Source organism: Diadema antillarum, unplaced genomic scaffold (genome assembly GCF_040938485.1).
Source record: "Diadema antillarum isolate AM-2024a unplaced genomic scaffold, OU_Dant_1.0 scf00000075, whole genome shotgun sequence".
Lineage (NCBI taxonomy): Eukaryota > Metazoa > Echinodermata > Echinoidea > Diadematoida > Diadematidae > Diadema > Diadema antillarum.
The window spans coordinates 4,504,018-4,519,127 of record NW_027270964.1 but is presented as its reverse complement, the minus strand read 5'-3'; the positions used below and the strand labels follow the sequence as shown (position 1 = coordinate 4,519,127).

Sequence of the window (15,110 nt, the reverse complement as noted above, 5' to 3'; positions counted from 1 at the left end):
TACAGATTTAGTCGAAGACAGTCTGGAGTTATTGCCTATTGAATTGAAGTTCACAAATAGAAAGAACTTGATAGTAGTTGTGTGGTATAGGCCACCTAGCGCCAATCATGAAGTATTTGAACATTTTCAATCGTTTTTGCAAAATATCGATGACTTAAACACTGATTTTGTTATTCTCGGTGACATCAATTGTAATATGACGAAGCCGTCTGGTGTGAATTTATGGCAGACTAAGCGACTCTTACAATTGTTTGAAAGTTATAACTTAACACAAGTTATTGATAGTCCGACCAGAGTCACACAAACAACTTCTTCGATTGTAGATTTGGTTATCACCAATAAGTCTGAAAAAATCGTTCAGTCTGGTGTTTTGCCCATTTCTCTCAGCGATCATTTTTTGATATACTGTACATGGGGAAATAAATCGCCTGGATTACAAGGAAATTGTCACAGGTACAGAGAAATGCGTAATGTTAATAAAGTAAATATGACAGAATTTGTCGATGATGTGAGTAAAATAATTTGGAGTGATATCACAACTATGACAAATGTTGATGATGCATATCGCTCGTTTGAGGAAAGTTTAATGAAAGTCATTGATAAACATGCACCATTAAAGAAACAAAGAGTTAAAAAGAAAATCTCGCCATGGATGACTGTCAATATACTGGAATTAATTCGCACAAGAAATGTACAAAAGAAAAAAGCAATAAAATCTAAGCAAGAATGTGATTGGTTTGAATATCGGAAACTAAGGAATCTCGTCACAAAGGAAGTGAGAAAGGCCAAAACTGAATTTGTTAGTAATACCGTAAAATCGAATATTAGTAATTCCAGTGCAATTTGGAAATCGTTGAAACATCTCATGCCATCAAAAAGTCGGAAAGAAAATATTATGTCTATAGAAAAAGAGAATGGAATTATAAGTGACAAACGAGAAATAGCAGACTGTTTTAATTCATTCTTTACTGAAATTGGTGAGTCCATACAAAAAAGTGTGGAGTGTGATGATAGCACACAATACAGACAGTTCATAAGAGCACGTGACAATACGTTTGAATTTCACTCGATCTTGGAAAGAGATGTAATCGACGTAATAGACGTATTACCAGATAAAAAGTCTTGTGGAAGTGATAATTTACCATTGTTTTTGTTGAAACCTATTTCTAAATATATTGCGAATCCTTTGACCCAAATGTTCAATCTGTCCATTCGAACAGGGAAGGTGCCAATGAAACTGAAATGTTCCAGAATTACACCCGTTTTGAAGAGTGGTAAAAAGACTGATATGAATAACTATAGACCGATATCTATATTACCTCTTTGCGCTAAGATACTAGAGAAAATTGTGTACAATCAAGTTCATGTTTATTTGAAAGCTGCTGATATTATCAATGTAAACCAGTCTGGTTTTCGTTCTCTACACTCCACTCAGACCACCCTCCTAAAAGTAACGGAAGACTGGTTAAGTTCTATGGACACAGGGAAACTCGTTGGCATGGTTACTATTGACCTGCGAAAAGCGTTTGATACAGTCGATCACTCTGTACTTCTTGACAAACTGCGCTTGATTGGTATGGGTCCTCTCGCCTGTGAATGGTTTGGGGATTATTTGAGTGGTCGCTTTCAGTACACTGAAGTCAATGCAGTTAGATCCCAGCCTTTGAATGTAAGGTGTGGCGTCCCACAGGGGTCCAATCTCGGTCCTCTTTTGTTTATGATCTACATTAACGACCTACCCAATTGTTTGCAGCATTCATCTGTTGCGTTGTACGCGTATGACACATGTATTTATTTTTCTGGAGAGAGAATCAGTCAGATTGAAGCCAAACTTAATACCGATTTGGAATATGTATCTAAATGGCTGAAGTGTAATCATTTAGTTCTAAATTCCAATAAATGTGAAGCTATGATAATTGGTTCACATAAGCGAGTTAAAAAGCAACATATCAATATAGTAATTAACAATACAACCATTAAACAAGTTTCTTGTTGTAAATATCTTGGCGTTTATGTTGACCAATCACTTGACTGGAATGAACATATTGATTATTTGTGTAAAAGTACAGTGAAAAATTTGTACTTGTTGAAACGAATTCGGTCTTTTATTTCTGATGATATAGCCCTTTTGTTTTATAAATCAATTATTCAAAGTAAATTAGATTACTGTGATGTTGTGTGGAGGAATATAAAGAAATCTCATATTCAAAGACTCCAAATTCTTCAAAATAGATCACTGCGTGCAGTACTGAACGTACAAGCTAGGTTCCCCACTGATTTATTATACACAGCACTCCCCATCGATAAACTGGATAAGAGGCGACATAAACATACTCTACAAATTATGTATAAAATTGCACACAAGTTTTGTCCGAAATATTTGCTTGATATGTTTCAACTTAAAGTTTTCAGCTATAACGTAAGGAATTCATCGTTAAATTTTGTGTTACCTTTGATTAAGACTTGTTTCAAACATAAAAGTTTGACATATTCTGGATCAATGCATTGGAATAAGTTACCATTGGAATTGAAACAAAAACCAACGTTTGTAAGCTTTAAAAACGCACTTGACCGAAACTGTTAATTGACAACTTTTTCAGTTTCCCCCTTTGTATGTGCTTCTCTCTCCCTATCTCTCCTCTCTCTTTCTCTCTCTCTCTCTCTCTCTCTCTGTGTTTCTCTTTCTGTCTGTCTCCCTCATTCTCTCTCTCTCCTGAACTCATTTCATTTTAAACTACGGCGATCATTTGTATAATTGTACATGGTTATCTTTGATTGATCATGTTTGTTTCTGTCGAAATGTGTGTCGCAGTTTCATCAACATGTTATTGTGTTTTTTTTTTCTATATGTTTTTTTTCGGTTTTTAAGTATGAGTTTTGTTTTTGTTTGTTTGGTTTCTTTGATCATTTCTGTATAAAATGTATATCTATGTTGTATTTTTTATCCGCACGGACCTGCGGAAGAACAGCCTACGGGCTGAAGTATGTGCCGTGCATAAATAAATGAATGAAATGAAATGAAAAATCCCCTTTAAAGGCATAATTTACCCCCTTTTTTGCACATGAAACATCAACTCAGCATTAGTGCTTCAAAATAGTTCTAAAATGTGAGTTAACGGATAGAAACAACCAATGTAAATATTTGAACCAGCATAATCGATGTTAAGTATTGTTAGATACACAAAATGTGAACAAGTTATAATAAAAATGTTTCCAGACCATTTTTTAGAACCGTCTACTATACAGCTATGGTTTAATGAAAAAAAATAATGATATCTCCTTATTATTTTAGGCTTTATCGCAAAAAAACAATGTTAGATGATAGGATGTTTTGTGATACATCTGACCTTACGCACTTCTCCCAAAGGTAACAGGACCTTTGATATTTAATATCGACTTTTGATGATTTCTTTGTGAACAACGTATAGTTTTAGGGCCTAAGTAGGCGGCCTAGCAACCACAATATGCAATATTAGATGAGATAATGAACTTTGTTTATTCACTGTCTAAACAGAATCACACACAGAATTCTGCACACAAACCTTCACCAAGTACTCCTTAATTTGTGGATGAAAACATGAAGAAACTTTCTTTTTGTTCTGCGCGTATTCTTCTTCTTTTGTCAGTTACACAATATATTTTCTTTAGGGCAAAATAATTTATGTCGCATGTATTGGGGATCAGCTCACAGGGGCGGATCCAGGAATTCCGTAACTTCGGGGGTGGGACGCAAAACAGTTATTTCTGGTGCCACTTCCGGGTTAAATCAGCTGAATCCCCCCCCCCCCCAAAAAAAAAAGAGCGAAAATCAAAAGGCATGAAAAGCAAAAAGCAGAAGAAAAATTAACATGTACGTTCTCGTACCATTACCGGGGTTAATACAATCCACTGATAAGGATCATCGTGCGATTTCATGCATTTTATACTTTTCTAAAAAAAAAACAAAAAAACAAAAAAAACAAAAAAAAAAACAGAATGCAAAATACAACATTATAAACGGAGTTCGCCCCCTTCACTTACCCCCCCCCCCCCCGAAAAATATTAATACAAAAGTAACAAAATTAGCCCGGTGCGTCCCCCCCCCCCCCCCCCCCCCCCCCCCATATTCCACTGACTCAACTTGAACAAGAGAAAGAGCAAGCATTTTATAGCAGCGCATGTTGGGGGGGGGGGAGGGGGGGAGGGGGGGGGGGGGAGGGGGGGGAGGGGGGGAGAGGGGGGGGGGGGGAGGGGGGGAGGGGGGGGGGAGTGGGGGGGGGGGGGGGAGGGGGGGGAGGGGGGGGAGGGGGGGGGGAATGGGGTGGAGGGGGAGGAACTGAAAGATCACGTACGGACAAGCGCGCTCTTGTATGGCACATATCGGTAGGCACCCCGGGCCGGCCGCGGCGGACCCCGCAGTTCCACCGCCACCGCCACCGGCACCTACCGGTAACTCAGCAGTCTTCCTTTCATGAGGTGTGAGTGACAGTTACTTCGATAAATTTTACATGGGCAAAAGCTTTAGCCTGTCTATGCATGGATGTATTACGGTATGTTGAGTTGGTTCCGGCGGTATGTTTGATGTTTGTATATTGAAGGGTCAAGTTAGACAGCTTACGTTCGGAATTACGATGTCAGTCCCACATGTTGTAATCTACGTAACTTTTACAACCACAAGCATTGAAGCAAGCATAAAATTTAGCCCGACCAGACGCTGTTACATAACGCCATGCGAAAGCGACGTACAATGTACAGCGACTGGGCTGTGTATAGTTAGCATACAATTATACATTATACAACTAAATTTATCTAATAAACGCGCACGCCATCGGCAACACCGAGACGTAACGATAATGTCATGTCCTAAATTAATTACATTAACGTACTGCTGTTGTCATGTATGTTTACTTGTTACATTCATGTGGCTGCGTTACTGCGACCAGCCCCATGCGCGCCATGCGCATAGCGTACCGGTAATGGTCGCAGTTAGTGGCTGCGTGGATTACAGCATGTGGACATACGACTGACAGTGACATTATCATAAACTATAAACGCAAGCGGTTAAACTTGATCTTGAAAACACAAACATCATTCGGAATTACAGTGTAATATCTAGTCATGTTAGTACAACAAAAGGTCGAGATCTAGAGTCTATGCACTTGTAAATGAAAGCCCCACCCTGCCTGCTACCCCCGGACATAAAAAAAGGGTGCATCATTTTATATGATCATTTCAGTTCCATAAATACAATGTAGACGTAGCATAGCCATGCACTGTAAATTATATCTGTATTATGTGACCTTGCAAAGTTGCATCACAGAGCAAACCAGAAATCTGCCAGACATGAATTTGAAGTCAAGAGCAGTTCCTGAAAGAGCAGACTTAAACTACATCATGTTAAACTACGGTACGTGTAGCTCTAAATAATATTTATGGGAAGCTAAATTATTTTAGGCTTCTAACTTCGGCACAGCCATACATACACACTAAACCACAGTTTCATAGTCCTCGCGTATGGCTGTGCTGAAGTTAGAAGCCATCCAGGATTGCCCATATTAGATCTACATGTACAGGTAATTAAAATGGATTCTTCTAACGTTACCTTGTCCTACAATTGTAGATATCGGAAAAAAGCACACACTTTAGAAGCCAAAAAATGTCTACATTTAGGCCTTGGCCAAAAGATCGGTCTGGATCTTGTCGTCAAGATATGATTTTGTATCAAATTAGAGCTGGATTCAGTCTCTAACCGGGAATGTACAATCATAGTCATGATTGGTCTGCAAGAATTTGGATGCAATTGTGTTTCTGCCACAAGCTGTAAGGCAGACATGGCAGAGTAATGGCTATCTTCTCTTTTATCTGCCCATAGATATTTTTTTCCTGGATTTTCCTTAACTGCTATCTCAGACAACAATCTGTTATTATTTTTAAAAAGAATCGGCTCAGTGATGGAGGATGGAAAGACAGACAAACTAGTGGCAGAAACCATTACCAAGCAGAAATCACTCTGGAATGCCTCCTTCAGCCATGGACGGGAACCGAACCCAGATGCTAAGAGATCTGTTGCACAGTGGTGGGAATATATTGAAAAGAACTACTGTGAGAGCCAGCGATATTACCACACACTACAGCACGTTGATGCCATGATTCGGCTGTTGCACAAACACTACACCAAATTTCCATGCTCTCCTCCCTTTGCATGTAGAGCTGTTGAAGTAGCTATTTTTTTCCATGAGTAAGTATTTCCCTTACCTTCTTGACCAATGAAATTCTGATTGCAATCAGGTAGAACAGGAGATTAAGTACATTCGTATGTTGAAGGCCTGCATGCTCAAGCCAAGGTTGATTACAGCCACCAGATGTCACCCTATGTCACCAGATGGCACATGGAATGCAATGATATTTGCCAGGGTAATGTGTACTTGACACTTATGCTTGATTTTCCTTGGAGTGGTAAATTATTAAGTAGATAGCGTATCAAATAGTGGATTTAACTTTTGTTTAATGTACCCTGAAATTTGTACTTTTGAGGTTACTGTCTTTGGACAGCAAATTTGACCAGCATGAAACACAGTAAAAAACAATTTGCAAACAGTTGACCTAAGCAAGTATACGTGTGTATGTGTGTCCATACAACAGCACAGGCTTTGGATGTAGTACAACTGTATGTATTACAGGGTGATCCACAGTTTGAAGTTTTAGCACTGTGCATGGCTAAAAAGTGACATTGCATAGAGAAAAAAAAAAGAGAATAAAAATCATGTGTTGATAAAGGTCCACATCATGCTTGTCCCTTTTGGTTCATTGCCTGCTCAAGAACACCAGAAGCTGTGAGGTTGCTCTCTGGTATTCAAAATTGTCTTACATAAAACCCTGTTTTTGAACATTTGATTAAAAGGATATAATTATCATCTTTCAAGTGGCAAGTTTTTGCAGCTTCATTTATTTCGCATATTGTCAGTTTTTGGTACAGCACATATGTGCTTGATTAGGATGAGGCGAAAAATTGTTTGATGTCATTGCAACACACTAAAATCCTTGTAAACCACCTTGGCACTGTGAAGTGGTACTAGATGTCAAGCTACATGATGTTGCTCTGTAAAAAACACCTCATATACATGTAGCTTGAACTCATCTGTGCTTCTGAGGAATTGCTTAAACAACACCTCCATCCATTTGAACATCAATACTTGTCCATTACTGTGAGTAATTTGCGCATTTCAAAGCATGGTACAGTGCACACCTGTTGTAACAATCACGGCTATAACGAAATGCCCAACTTAATCATCTATAAATGTAATTTGCGCATTTAAAGCATAGTACAGTGCACTCCTGCTATAACAAACACAGCTATATAACAAAATTCCCAACATTACCATACTGTTTGGCTATGACAAACTTTTGATGTGACGAAAGAAAACTGCCAGTCTTGAGGACTTTGTTATAATCAGAATTGCCTGTATCATTTGTTACGATGTGGCATGTCCATGCTGAGAGTTATTTTCACCTTTCACATGGATATATGTAATCTGTATTGTTGCTCTCAATTTTTAAAATAAAATGAAAACAATACAAAATACAGGGACATTCATGTGGAAAGAAAGGAACATAAATGCCCATGAATTGATATAAACTTTAAATTCAAGCATATGGCATCCAAGGCATTAGAAAGTCTTACATTATGTTTCCCTTTTTCTTACTGAATGCCTCTCGAGAGATCTGTGATGGGAAAAGAACCCTTTGTTGTCTTCTATGCTGTTAGTGGTAATTAATTTCTGGCAATAAGATCAAATATATGAGATACAGTGTATTTAGAGTCCTGTTCTTATTTTAATTCGTTTCATTTTTGGCTTTCCTGTTCTGCAGTTTGATTTACAACCCAAAGGCAGGTGACAATGAGGAGCAAAGTGCTGAAGCTTTCATGCAGTTTGCTAAGGATCACTTGACTGATGATGAAGACTTTTCACAGGATTGTATCGATACAATATATGACTGGATTCTGGCCACCAAGCACCACTGTACCCCAGAGCACAATGAAAAGTGAGTTCCCTCTTCTCCCCATTCCCATAATGCCTTGCCCATGGAAACTGTACTGTTACAAAAATCATGTTCAATCCTGTTTTTTTTTTTAACTGTTCCATAAAGGAACCTGGTATATCAGGTTCCCTTGGCATCAATTCATATACAGGAACCTGGTATACACGTGGTTCCCCAAATTTTGACTAAAGTGACAGCATTGGTGGCCTAAAATCTTAATCAGTTATGTTATAATATGCTTACCGGAAAAATGACTTTGATCGAAAGATTAGAGTTTCTTATATCAATATCCATTCCCTTTTCTTTTCAACTAAACTGAGTGTATTTTTGTCTAATTTACCTTTAGTTTGACAAGCAGTGCGCTTGTTTTGCTAGAGAACTTAAGTGTGAAGACTTTTCTATGCTACCCCTTTTTCATTAATACAGTGTATGTTTCATGTTCAACTAAACTTTTATGGTAAATTGCATTATACAGTAAACCTCGGATAAGTCGACGTCGAGTGAGTAAAAAATCACTTAACTCGAAGCAAAATAAAGAGTCCCGATTTTTCCCTATGTATTTTCTCTAAGAAATACAGAAAACCTCGCATGAGTCGAAGAACTACGTTAACTACTGGTATTGATACAAATTCCATGTTCAATTTAGAACAAAATAAGAACATTATCTTCAAGAACAGACAAATTTGAATGCAAACACACACATGCACGCACACACACACACACACAAATGCATGCAAATGTACTATAATACATGTACATAACTGTGAGTCGAAAAAAAATCGACTCTCGCGAGAGTCGAAGTTCACTTAAGTCAACGCATTTTTGTCAGTCCCGAGAGCTTCGACTCATGCGAGGTTTACTGTACCTCTTTACATTAGTGTGTTTGTCTGCCATAAACTTTTATTTCTTACTCTCTCTATCTCTCACTCCTCTCTGTACTTCTCTCACTGATTTTTCCCAAAGTCCATTTGTTAACTCTGTTTATATTCCCCTCCACCCCACCTTTTCCTGTTTTTCAACTTGGAGCAGTTTTGGCACAGGGGCAAAGCACTTCTTCCTTGACCTTGACCTGGAAGTACTAGGACGACCTCCAGCTGAGTATGAGATATACGCAAACCAGATTCGCAAGGAGTATAGTCACATTCCAGATGTGGATTTCAGGGTGGGCCGTGCAAAGGTGCTTAGAAACCACTATTTATTTGGTAATGAAAGACCATTTGAGGACACTGTAATCATTCATTGAGTGAAAACATAAATCAAGAGCATTAATTTTTGTTTCATGTTATATTTTCTTCATTGTTGATGTTAGGTGTATGTTGTAGGTGGATGTAGGAAGTTTGAAATATTGTTCGAGATTGTGATTGAGTTTTGACTTTTCAGTAAAGTTCTTTTTTTTCATATGAGTTCAAGTTTTAACCCATTGAGGACGGGCTGATTTTGCTAAAACACGCATTTTCCCATGGACACCTGCCCGAGTATACTCGGGACTTCTCCTCAAAGGGTTATCCGAGGGGTGTCATGGTCCCTGTTATTGGCACACTGCTTATGATGAGAAGGTCCAGGATTTGTGTCTCACTTCAGTACTTACGTCCTTGAGCAATATTGTACATGCAGTGCTCCTGTCTACCTAAGAGTATAGGAGCTTACCCAGTACAGTAGGGAACTGAACCTGTATTTATGTACATTTTTATTTTTGTATTGTTATCATTATCATTTTTTTTTTTTTGGGGGGGGGGGGGGAGGGGGCTCATGGTATTATGTATGTGCTGAAGTATGACAGCCTAGCTGGAACTGGAATAGTTCCAAGGGAGTACACGTGCGCTTTAGGTAAAGAGTTAATTCAGGGGACCAGGGTAATCAAACTCTCCTTAGAAGTTTGCCGTTACAGAGGTACTAACCCTCCCTGGGGCCCCATACTTGTTGATTTCATTCGCCGAGTCCACCAGAACAGTCTTCACATGCTACGGTGAGCAAGTTACATGTTTTAATAGATGGCGATGAGCCCCCCAGCTACTCTCACCTGGTTTGGCCCGCCAGTCGAGATGGTTTTCCATGGTGTGGCCGCTGTCGCATGTAAACAGCTACTTGGAGCCACAGATGAGAGCTGAGCGTCACGTGGGAACCAAAGCAGACGAAACCACCTCAAGAGGTGTTACACAAGAGCTGGTGGGACAGAAAAGCTGACGAGGTCCAGCACCACGCAGAGTCAAACGACCCAAAGGAGTTCTTCAGATCTCTGAAGACTGTGTTTGGCCGACAAAGGCTAGTACTACATGTACTCCACTCCTTGCAGCTGACGGAACCACATTGCTCAAAGACAAAGACAGCATCAATGATCATTGGAGGAAATATTTCTCCACTCTCCTGAATAGGCCCTCCAGTGTTGACACCGCAGTCCTAGGACACAATGATCAAAGACCCCCAGTGGAAGACCTCAATCTTCATCCATCCCTTGATGAGGTCCTAAAAGCTATCAACCAGACAAGACCTGGAAAAGCCCCTAGGTTGGATGGCATCCCTGCAGAACTGTTTAAAGCTGCTTCCCCTGCATCTCTCAACATATTTCACAGCATCCTTGTCAGTATATATGGGCTGACCATGCCTCACGAATTCAGGGATGCTACAGTTTCTTTATTCAAAAGCAAAGGAAACAAATCAGATTGTTGCAATTACCGGGGCATATCGCTTCTGTCTATTGCCGGTAATATACTGGCACGTGTCATCCTGAATCGCCTGATCCTCACTATCTCTGAAACTTTCTTGCCAGAAGCTCAGTGTGGTTTCAGACCTGGCCATAGCACTGTAGATATGGTCTTCACAGTGAGGCAGGTCCAAGAGAAGTGCATAGAACAGAATTTGGATCTGTATATTGCCTTCATCGACCTTACCAAAGCTTTTGATATAGTGAACAGAGAGGCCCTCTGGACGATCCTCGCAAAGCTTGACTGCCCACCTAATTGTGAATCTCATTCGTCTTTTTCATGATGGAATGGAAGGTCTCATCCTCTCCAATAGTGAAATTGCCAATGGAGTAAAACAGGGATGTGTGCTGGCGCCTGTCCTCTTCAACGTATTCTTCACCTGTGTACTAAACCACGCTTTGCAAGACCTGGAGAAAGGGGTGTACCTGAAATACAGATTGGATGGATCACTCTTTGACTTGCGGACACTGAATGCAAGTACAAGGACCATTGAGCGACTCCTGCAAGAAGCACTTTATGCTGATGACTGTGCCCTTATGGCACATTCAGAGACTGACCTCCAAGCCATTGCCAACAGATTCGCAGAGGCTGCCCGATTATTTGGTCTGGAGATTAGCCTGGGCAAGACAGAAGTCCTCCACCAGCCATCACCAGGAACCACATCTACCCCACCAACCATCTCCATTGAAGATACTGAGTTGAAGACTGTTGATCAGTTAAGGTATCTTGGTAGCACCATTTCCTGTGATAGTAGTTTGGACAAAGAAATATCCAAGTGCATCAACAAAGCAGGTCAGTCACTCGGCCGCCTTCACTCTTGAGTGTTGAGCCACAGGAACATCAAGTTGAAAATGAAGATCAGAGTGTACAGGGCAGTCGTCCTATCAACCCTACTGTATAGATGTGAAACATGGACCCCCTACAGAAAGCACCTCAGACTGCTAGAATGTTTTCACACTAGAGCACTGCGGTCAATCCTCGGGATCAAGTGGCAGGACAGAGTGACAAACCTAGAAGTCCTCGACAGAACAGGACTCTGCAGCATTGAGTCCATGATGGTGAAGGCCCAACTCCACTGGACTGGATATGTGATACGAATGGATACCAGTCGCCTTCCTCGCCAAATTCTGTATGGGGTACTCCCCCGTGGACAAAGACGAATCGGACGGCCAAAGAAGAGATATAAGGACTGTATCAAGGACACTTTTAAACGTAGTGACATCCCTCCACAAAAACTTGAGGTGTTTGCTGGAGATAGGCAGCACTGGCATGACCTGACAAGAGAGGCCCTGTCTACCTGCGAAAACAAACGTCCGGAGCGAATCGACAGTGCCAGAGAACGCAGGAAGGCCTCTATCTCCGCAGCACCCCCACCAGCATCATTCCAGTGCCCACACTGCCCCTGAATGTGTGCCTCAAGAATTGGACTTGTCAGCCACATCCGGGCCCATGAGAGACGGTAGCACAACCCAGAATGACATCATCCACTATGATGGTCTACCTAGAGATAAGAGAGAAGTTTGCATAGCAGCAAAATACCAACCTCCGCCAAGAAGTTGGTGTGGAATACTAGTATCCAGTCTTGATGAGTTATACAACATTTTGAAATTGAAAATTTATGGCCTAATAAGAAAACACACACAGACACACACACACTCTTACCTGGTGAATTTTGTGGGTTTGATATGCAAGGTTACATTATGCAGTTTATAATGTTTGGCAACAGCATCTGTAGCCATTGCCATGTGTCTGAAACACAAACAAGACTGTATGAATAGATTTCAGTGAATTTTCATGGGACACTGTTTCAGGATTTGCATTAAAATTGTTGGTTAGTTAATTATGGCTGTGCTGGATAGATTGCAAATCAATCTACAAAATCTAAGGTTCTGTTACACTCATCTTCCCCATTTTCTGCATGAACATACAGGTGCTGAAAAAGTTCCTGGAGCGCAACAGAATCTTTGCCACTGAGCTCTTCTACAAGACCTATGAATCCCAGGCAAGACAAAACATCCAAGATGAGATAAGGAAACTGCTAGGCTCAGGATGACACTGATGAGAAAGTGATGGGTTGTTATGGACATGCCTGCATCATAGGATTGTACACATGCAGGGAGATTCTCAATTGTCAGTGGCAGAGACATGGTAATGCAATTGTAGAGTGTTCAGAACTTGATATTGGCACAATGCAGCTGAAGTGTTCAATGTGTTACAAAATCTTGTCTTTCATAAAGATGATGAGTCTACAGTAACAGTCATGCCTTATGTATGGTGCTTGTCTGCCACCATCACCCACTTACATTGTATTCCTTGGGTACTCCTTGGCAGAAGTATAGTGCACTCCTGTTATAACAAACATTGCTCTCACAAAATTCCTTGTACAGTGAAGTAAACATTCAGGTCCGAAAATTGTTATCTATCTACTGTTGTATATTATACGAATAATTTATGAGTTGTGAGTGCATAGGGCACGAATATCGCACGAGGCGCGAGATAAGCCACTGGTCTATTCAACAAGCCGCGTAGCGCCGCGTTGAATAGACCAGTGGCGAATCTCGCGCCGAGTGCGGTATTACGTGCCTCAATGCACGAACAAAATCATAAATTATTTGTTTTATACAACACCCTGTCCACAATCACAGTACTAGATTAGTGACCGCTAACTCAGGAAGGCCCAAAATAAATGTAACACTCGTCATGATTCGACCACACAGTCACAGGAATCACAAAGTCCGCAGGGTCTATACCCATTCTACGCTAACGTTAGATCGAGTTAGGCCTGACTGTTAGGCCGATCTGAGATGTCGGTAGATCTAGTAGTAGGTCTAGACTTTGTCTATTTCCAAAAATGATTTTGTATAAAAACACAGAAAAATAATCAAATTACGGTTTCTCAACTGGAAATGAAGTCTTGATTTTAGGATCACTGTGGTCCACGTAGCAGATCAGAGTCAAAACTAAAAACACAGCAGTAGGTAGGCAGCATTGCAACTAGCTAGGTAAAGTAGCTGCGCGTACACATATGTATAACGTAGCAGTACTCCGCCGCGCCTGGTCTGTGAGACTTACCGCCAGCGCAGCGCAGCCGGCCAGCACGTACAATGTAGTTTGCTGGTGCTTTACTGCTGTGTGAACCACAGGACACTGTAAGCGGCCATGCATTAGTAGCCCCCCACGAAGCAGTGCTATAGTACCTTGGAGCCGTGCAATAGGCCCATGCCAGGGGCCTTTTGTATGGCTGTCACTCTCAATGAGTTTGGTAGGTATTTTCTATTGAATGTCATGTGACATGTTCTTGGCCAATCACAATTCGACATCATTCTGAGATGTTGTATGATTTATACTATAAAGATATATACAGTGTAGATGATATCTATAGTTAATTTGTTCGTTCATAACAAAATTTCAATATATTGAAATGACATTGTTGATACCGAGGACTTCAATATAATGGGAGTGGCCTGTACAAGCAATAATCTTCGGTTTTTCCTCCATTGGTGCTCCAGCCCAATGCTCGTTTCTCGCATGCTTTAACTTCAGAGGGTTAAACATGTGACTATACTTGGAAGTATTCACTCTGTCACACCATTGTGACTAGATATATTCCCGTTCAGTATGCTTTCTTGACTGGAAACAGAATAATGTGTGTGTGCATAATGTCTTTCATTTGCGATTAGTCAATTAATTTGCATGTGTGCACACACATATCTGTGTCATCAAGTATTCCAGTTTTTAGCAGGTTTGATCAAGGAAGTTAACTGAGTGAATAAAGCAATGTTGAGTGAAAACTATGTTAAGTACGTGTACAGTAGTTCACTGAAACATAAATGGCATTACATAAAACCATACAATACGTTTTGTTATGCTCTGTAGAATGTCCCGTATTGTTTCACAGAGAAGCAATTATTTACACGAGTTGAATACTGTATGAGTATAGCTGTGGGAAATACAACATAATTATATGTTACGAGTCACACAATACACATTGATTCCATGCAAGCATAAGCCTTACTCAAATCAGTGTTAACTTTAATCCTGTAGGCCTATGTGATGATGATGATGAAACAGCATATGGCCCCATTTATCTGTAGAAACATTCAAAGGCGCCCAGCTCCCAAAAAGTGTCACACATCATTCACAAAGTTGCTGGAAAAGATAAGTCTTCAGTGCAGACTTGAATGTATTGAGGCTGCTGCAATTCTGAAGCTGGACTGGTAGAGAGTTCCACAGACGTGGTGCAACAGAAGAGAAGGCTCTATCCCCGTACATCTTTAGGCCTGTATTGGGAACATGGCAAGGTTTTTATTATTGTGCGAATAAGCCCTCCCTTTGAGAGGACTGTCACTGTAGCAACTGTCTTACTACTTTAATAGAGGCAACTGACCA

At 40.5% G+C, this 15,110-nt stretch overlaps 1 protein-coding gene across 1 annotated transcript; it reads left to right on the top strand.

Moving 5' to 3' along the window:
• The first annotated feature begins 4,402 nt into the window (after nt 1-4,402).
• LOC139717425 (uncharacterized) lies at nt 4,403-13,119 on the top strand. The gene is made up of 5 exons (XM_071628924.1): nt 4,403-4,457; nt 5,918-6,217; nt 7,849-8,022; nt 9,049-9,196; nt 12,652-13,119. Exons 2-5 carry the CDS (start codon nt 5,931-5,933, stop codon nt 12,772-12,774), a joined length of 732 nt encoding a protein of 243 aa, XP_071485025.1. The 5' UTR covers nt 4,403-4,457; nt 5,918-5,930; the 3' UTR covers nt 12,775-13,119.
• Nucleotides 13,120-15,110: the final 1,991 nt, after the last annotated feature.

Bases quoted from the DNA above. Each gene is read 5' to 3' on its own strand.
- LOC139717425 (XM_071628924.1), top strand. From the start codon at position 5,931: ATGGAGGATGGAAAGACAGACAAACTAGTGGCAGAAACCATTACCAAG. The intron at 8,023-9,048 runs GTGAGTTCCCTC...AACTTGGAGCAG, and splicing joins ACCCCAGAGCACAATGAAAA to TTTTGGCACAGGGGCAAAGC. The intron at 9,197-12,651 runs GTGCTTAGAAAC...ATGAACATACAG, and splicing joins TCAGGGTGGGCCGTGCAAAG to GTGCTGAAAAAGTTCCTGGA.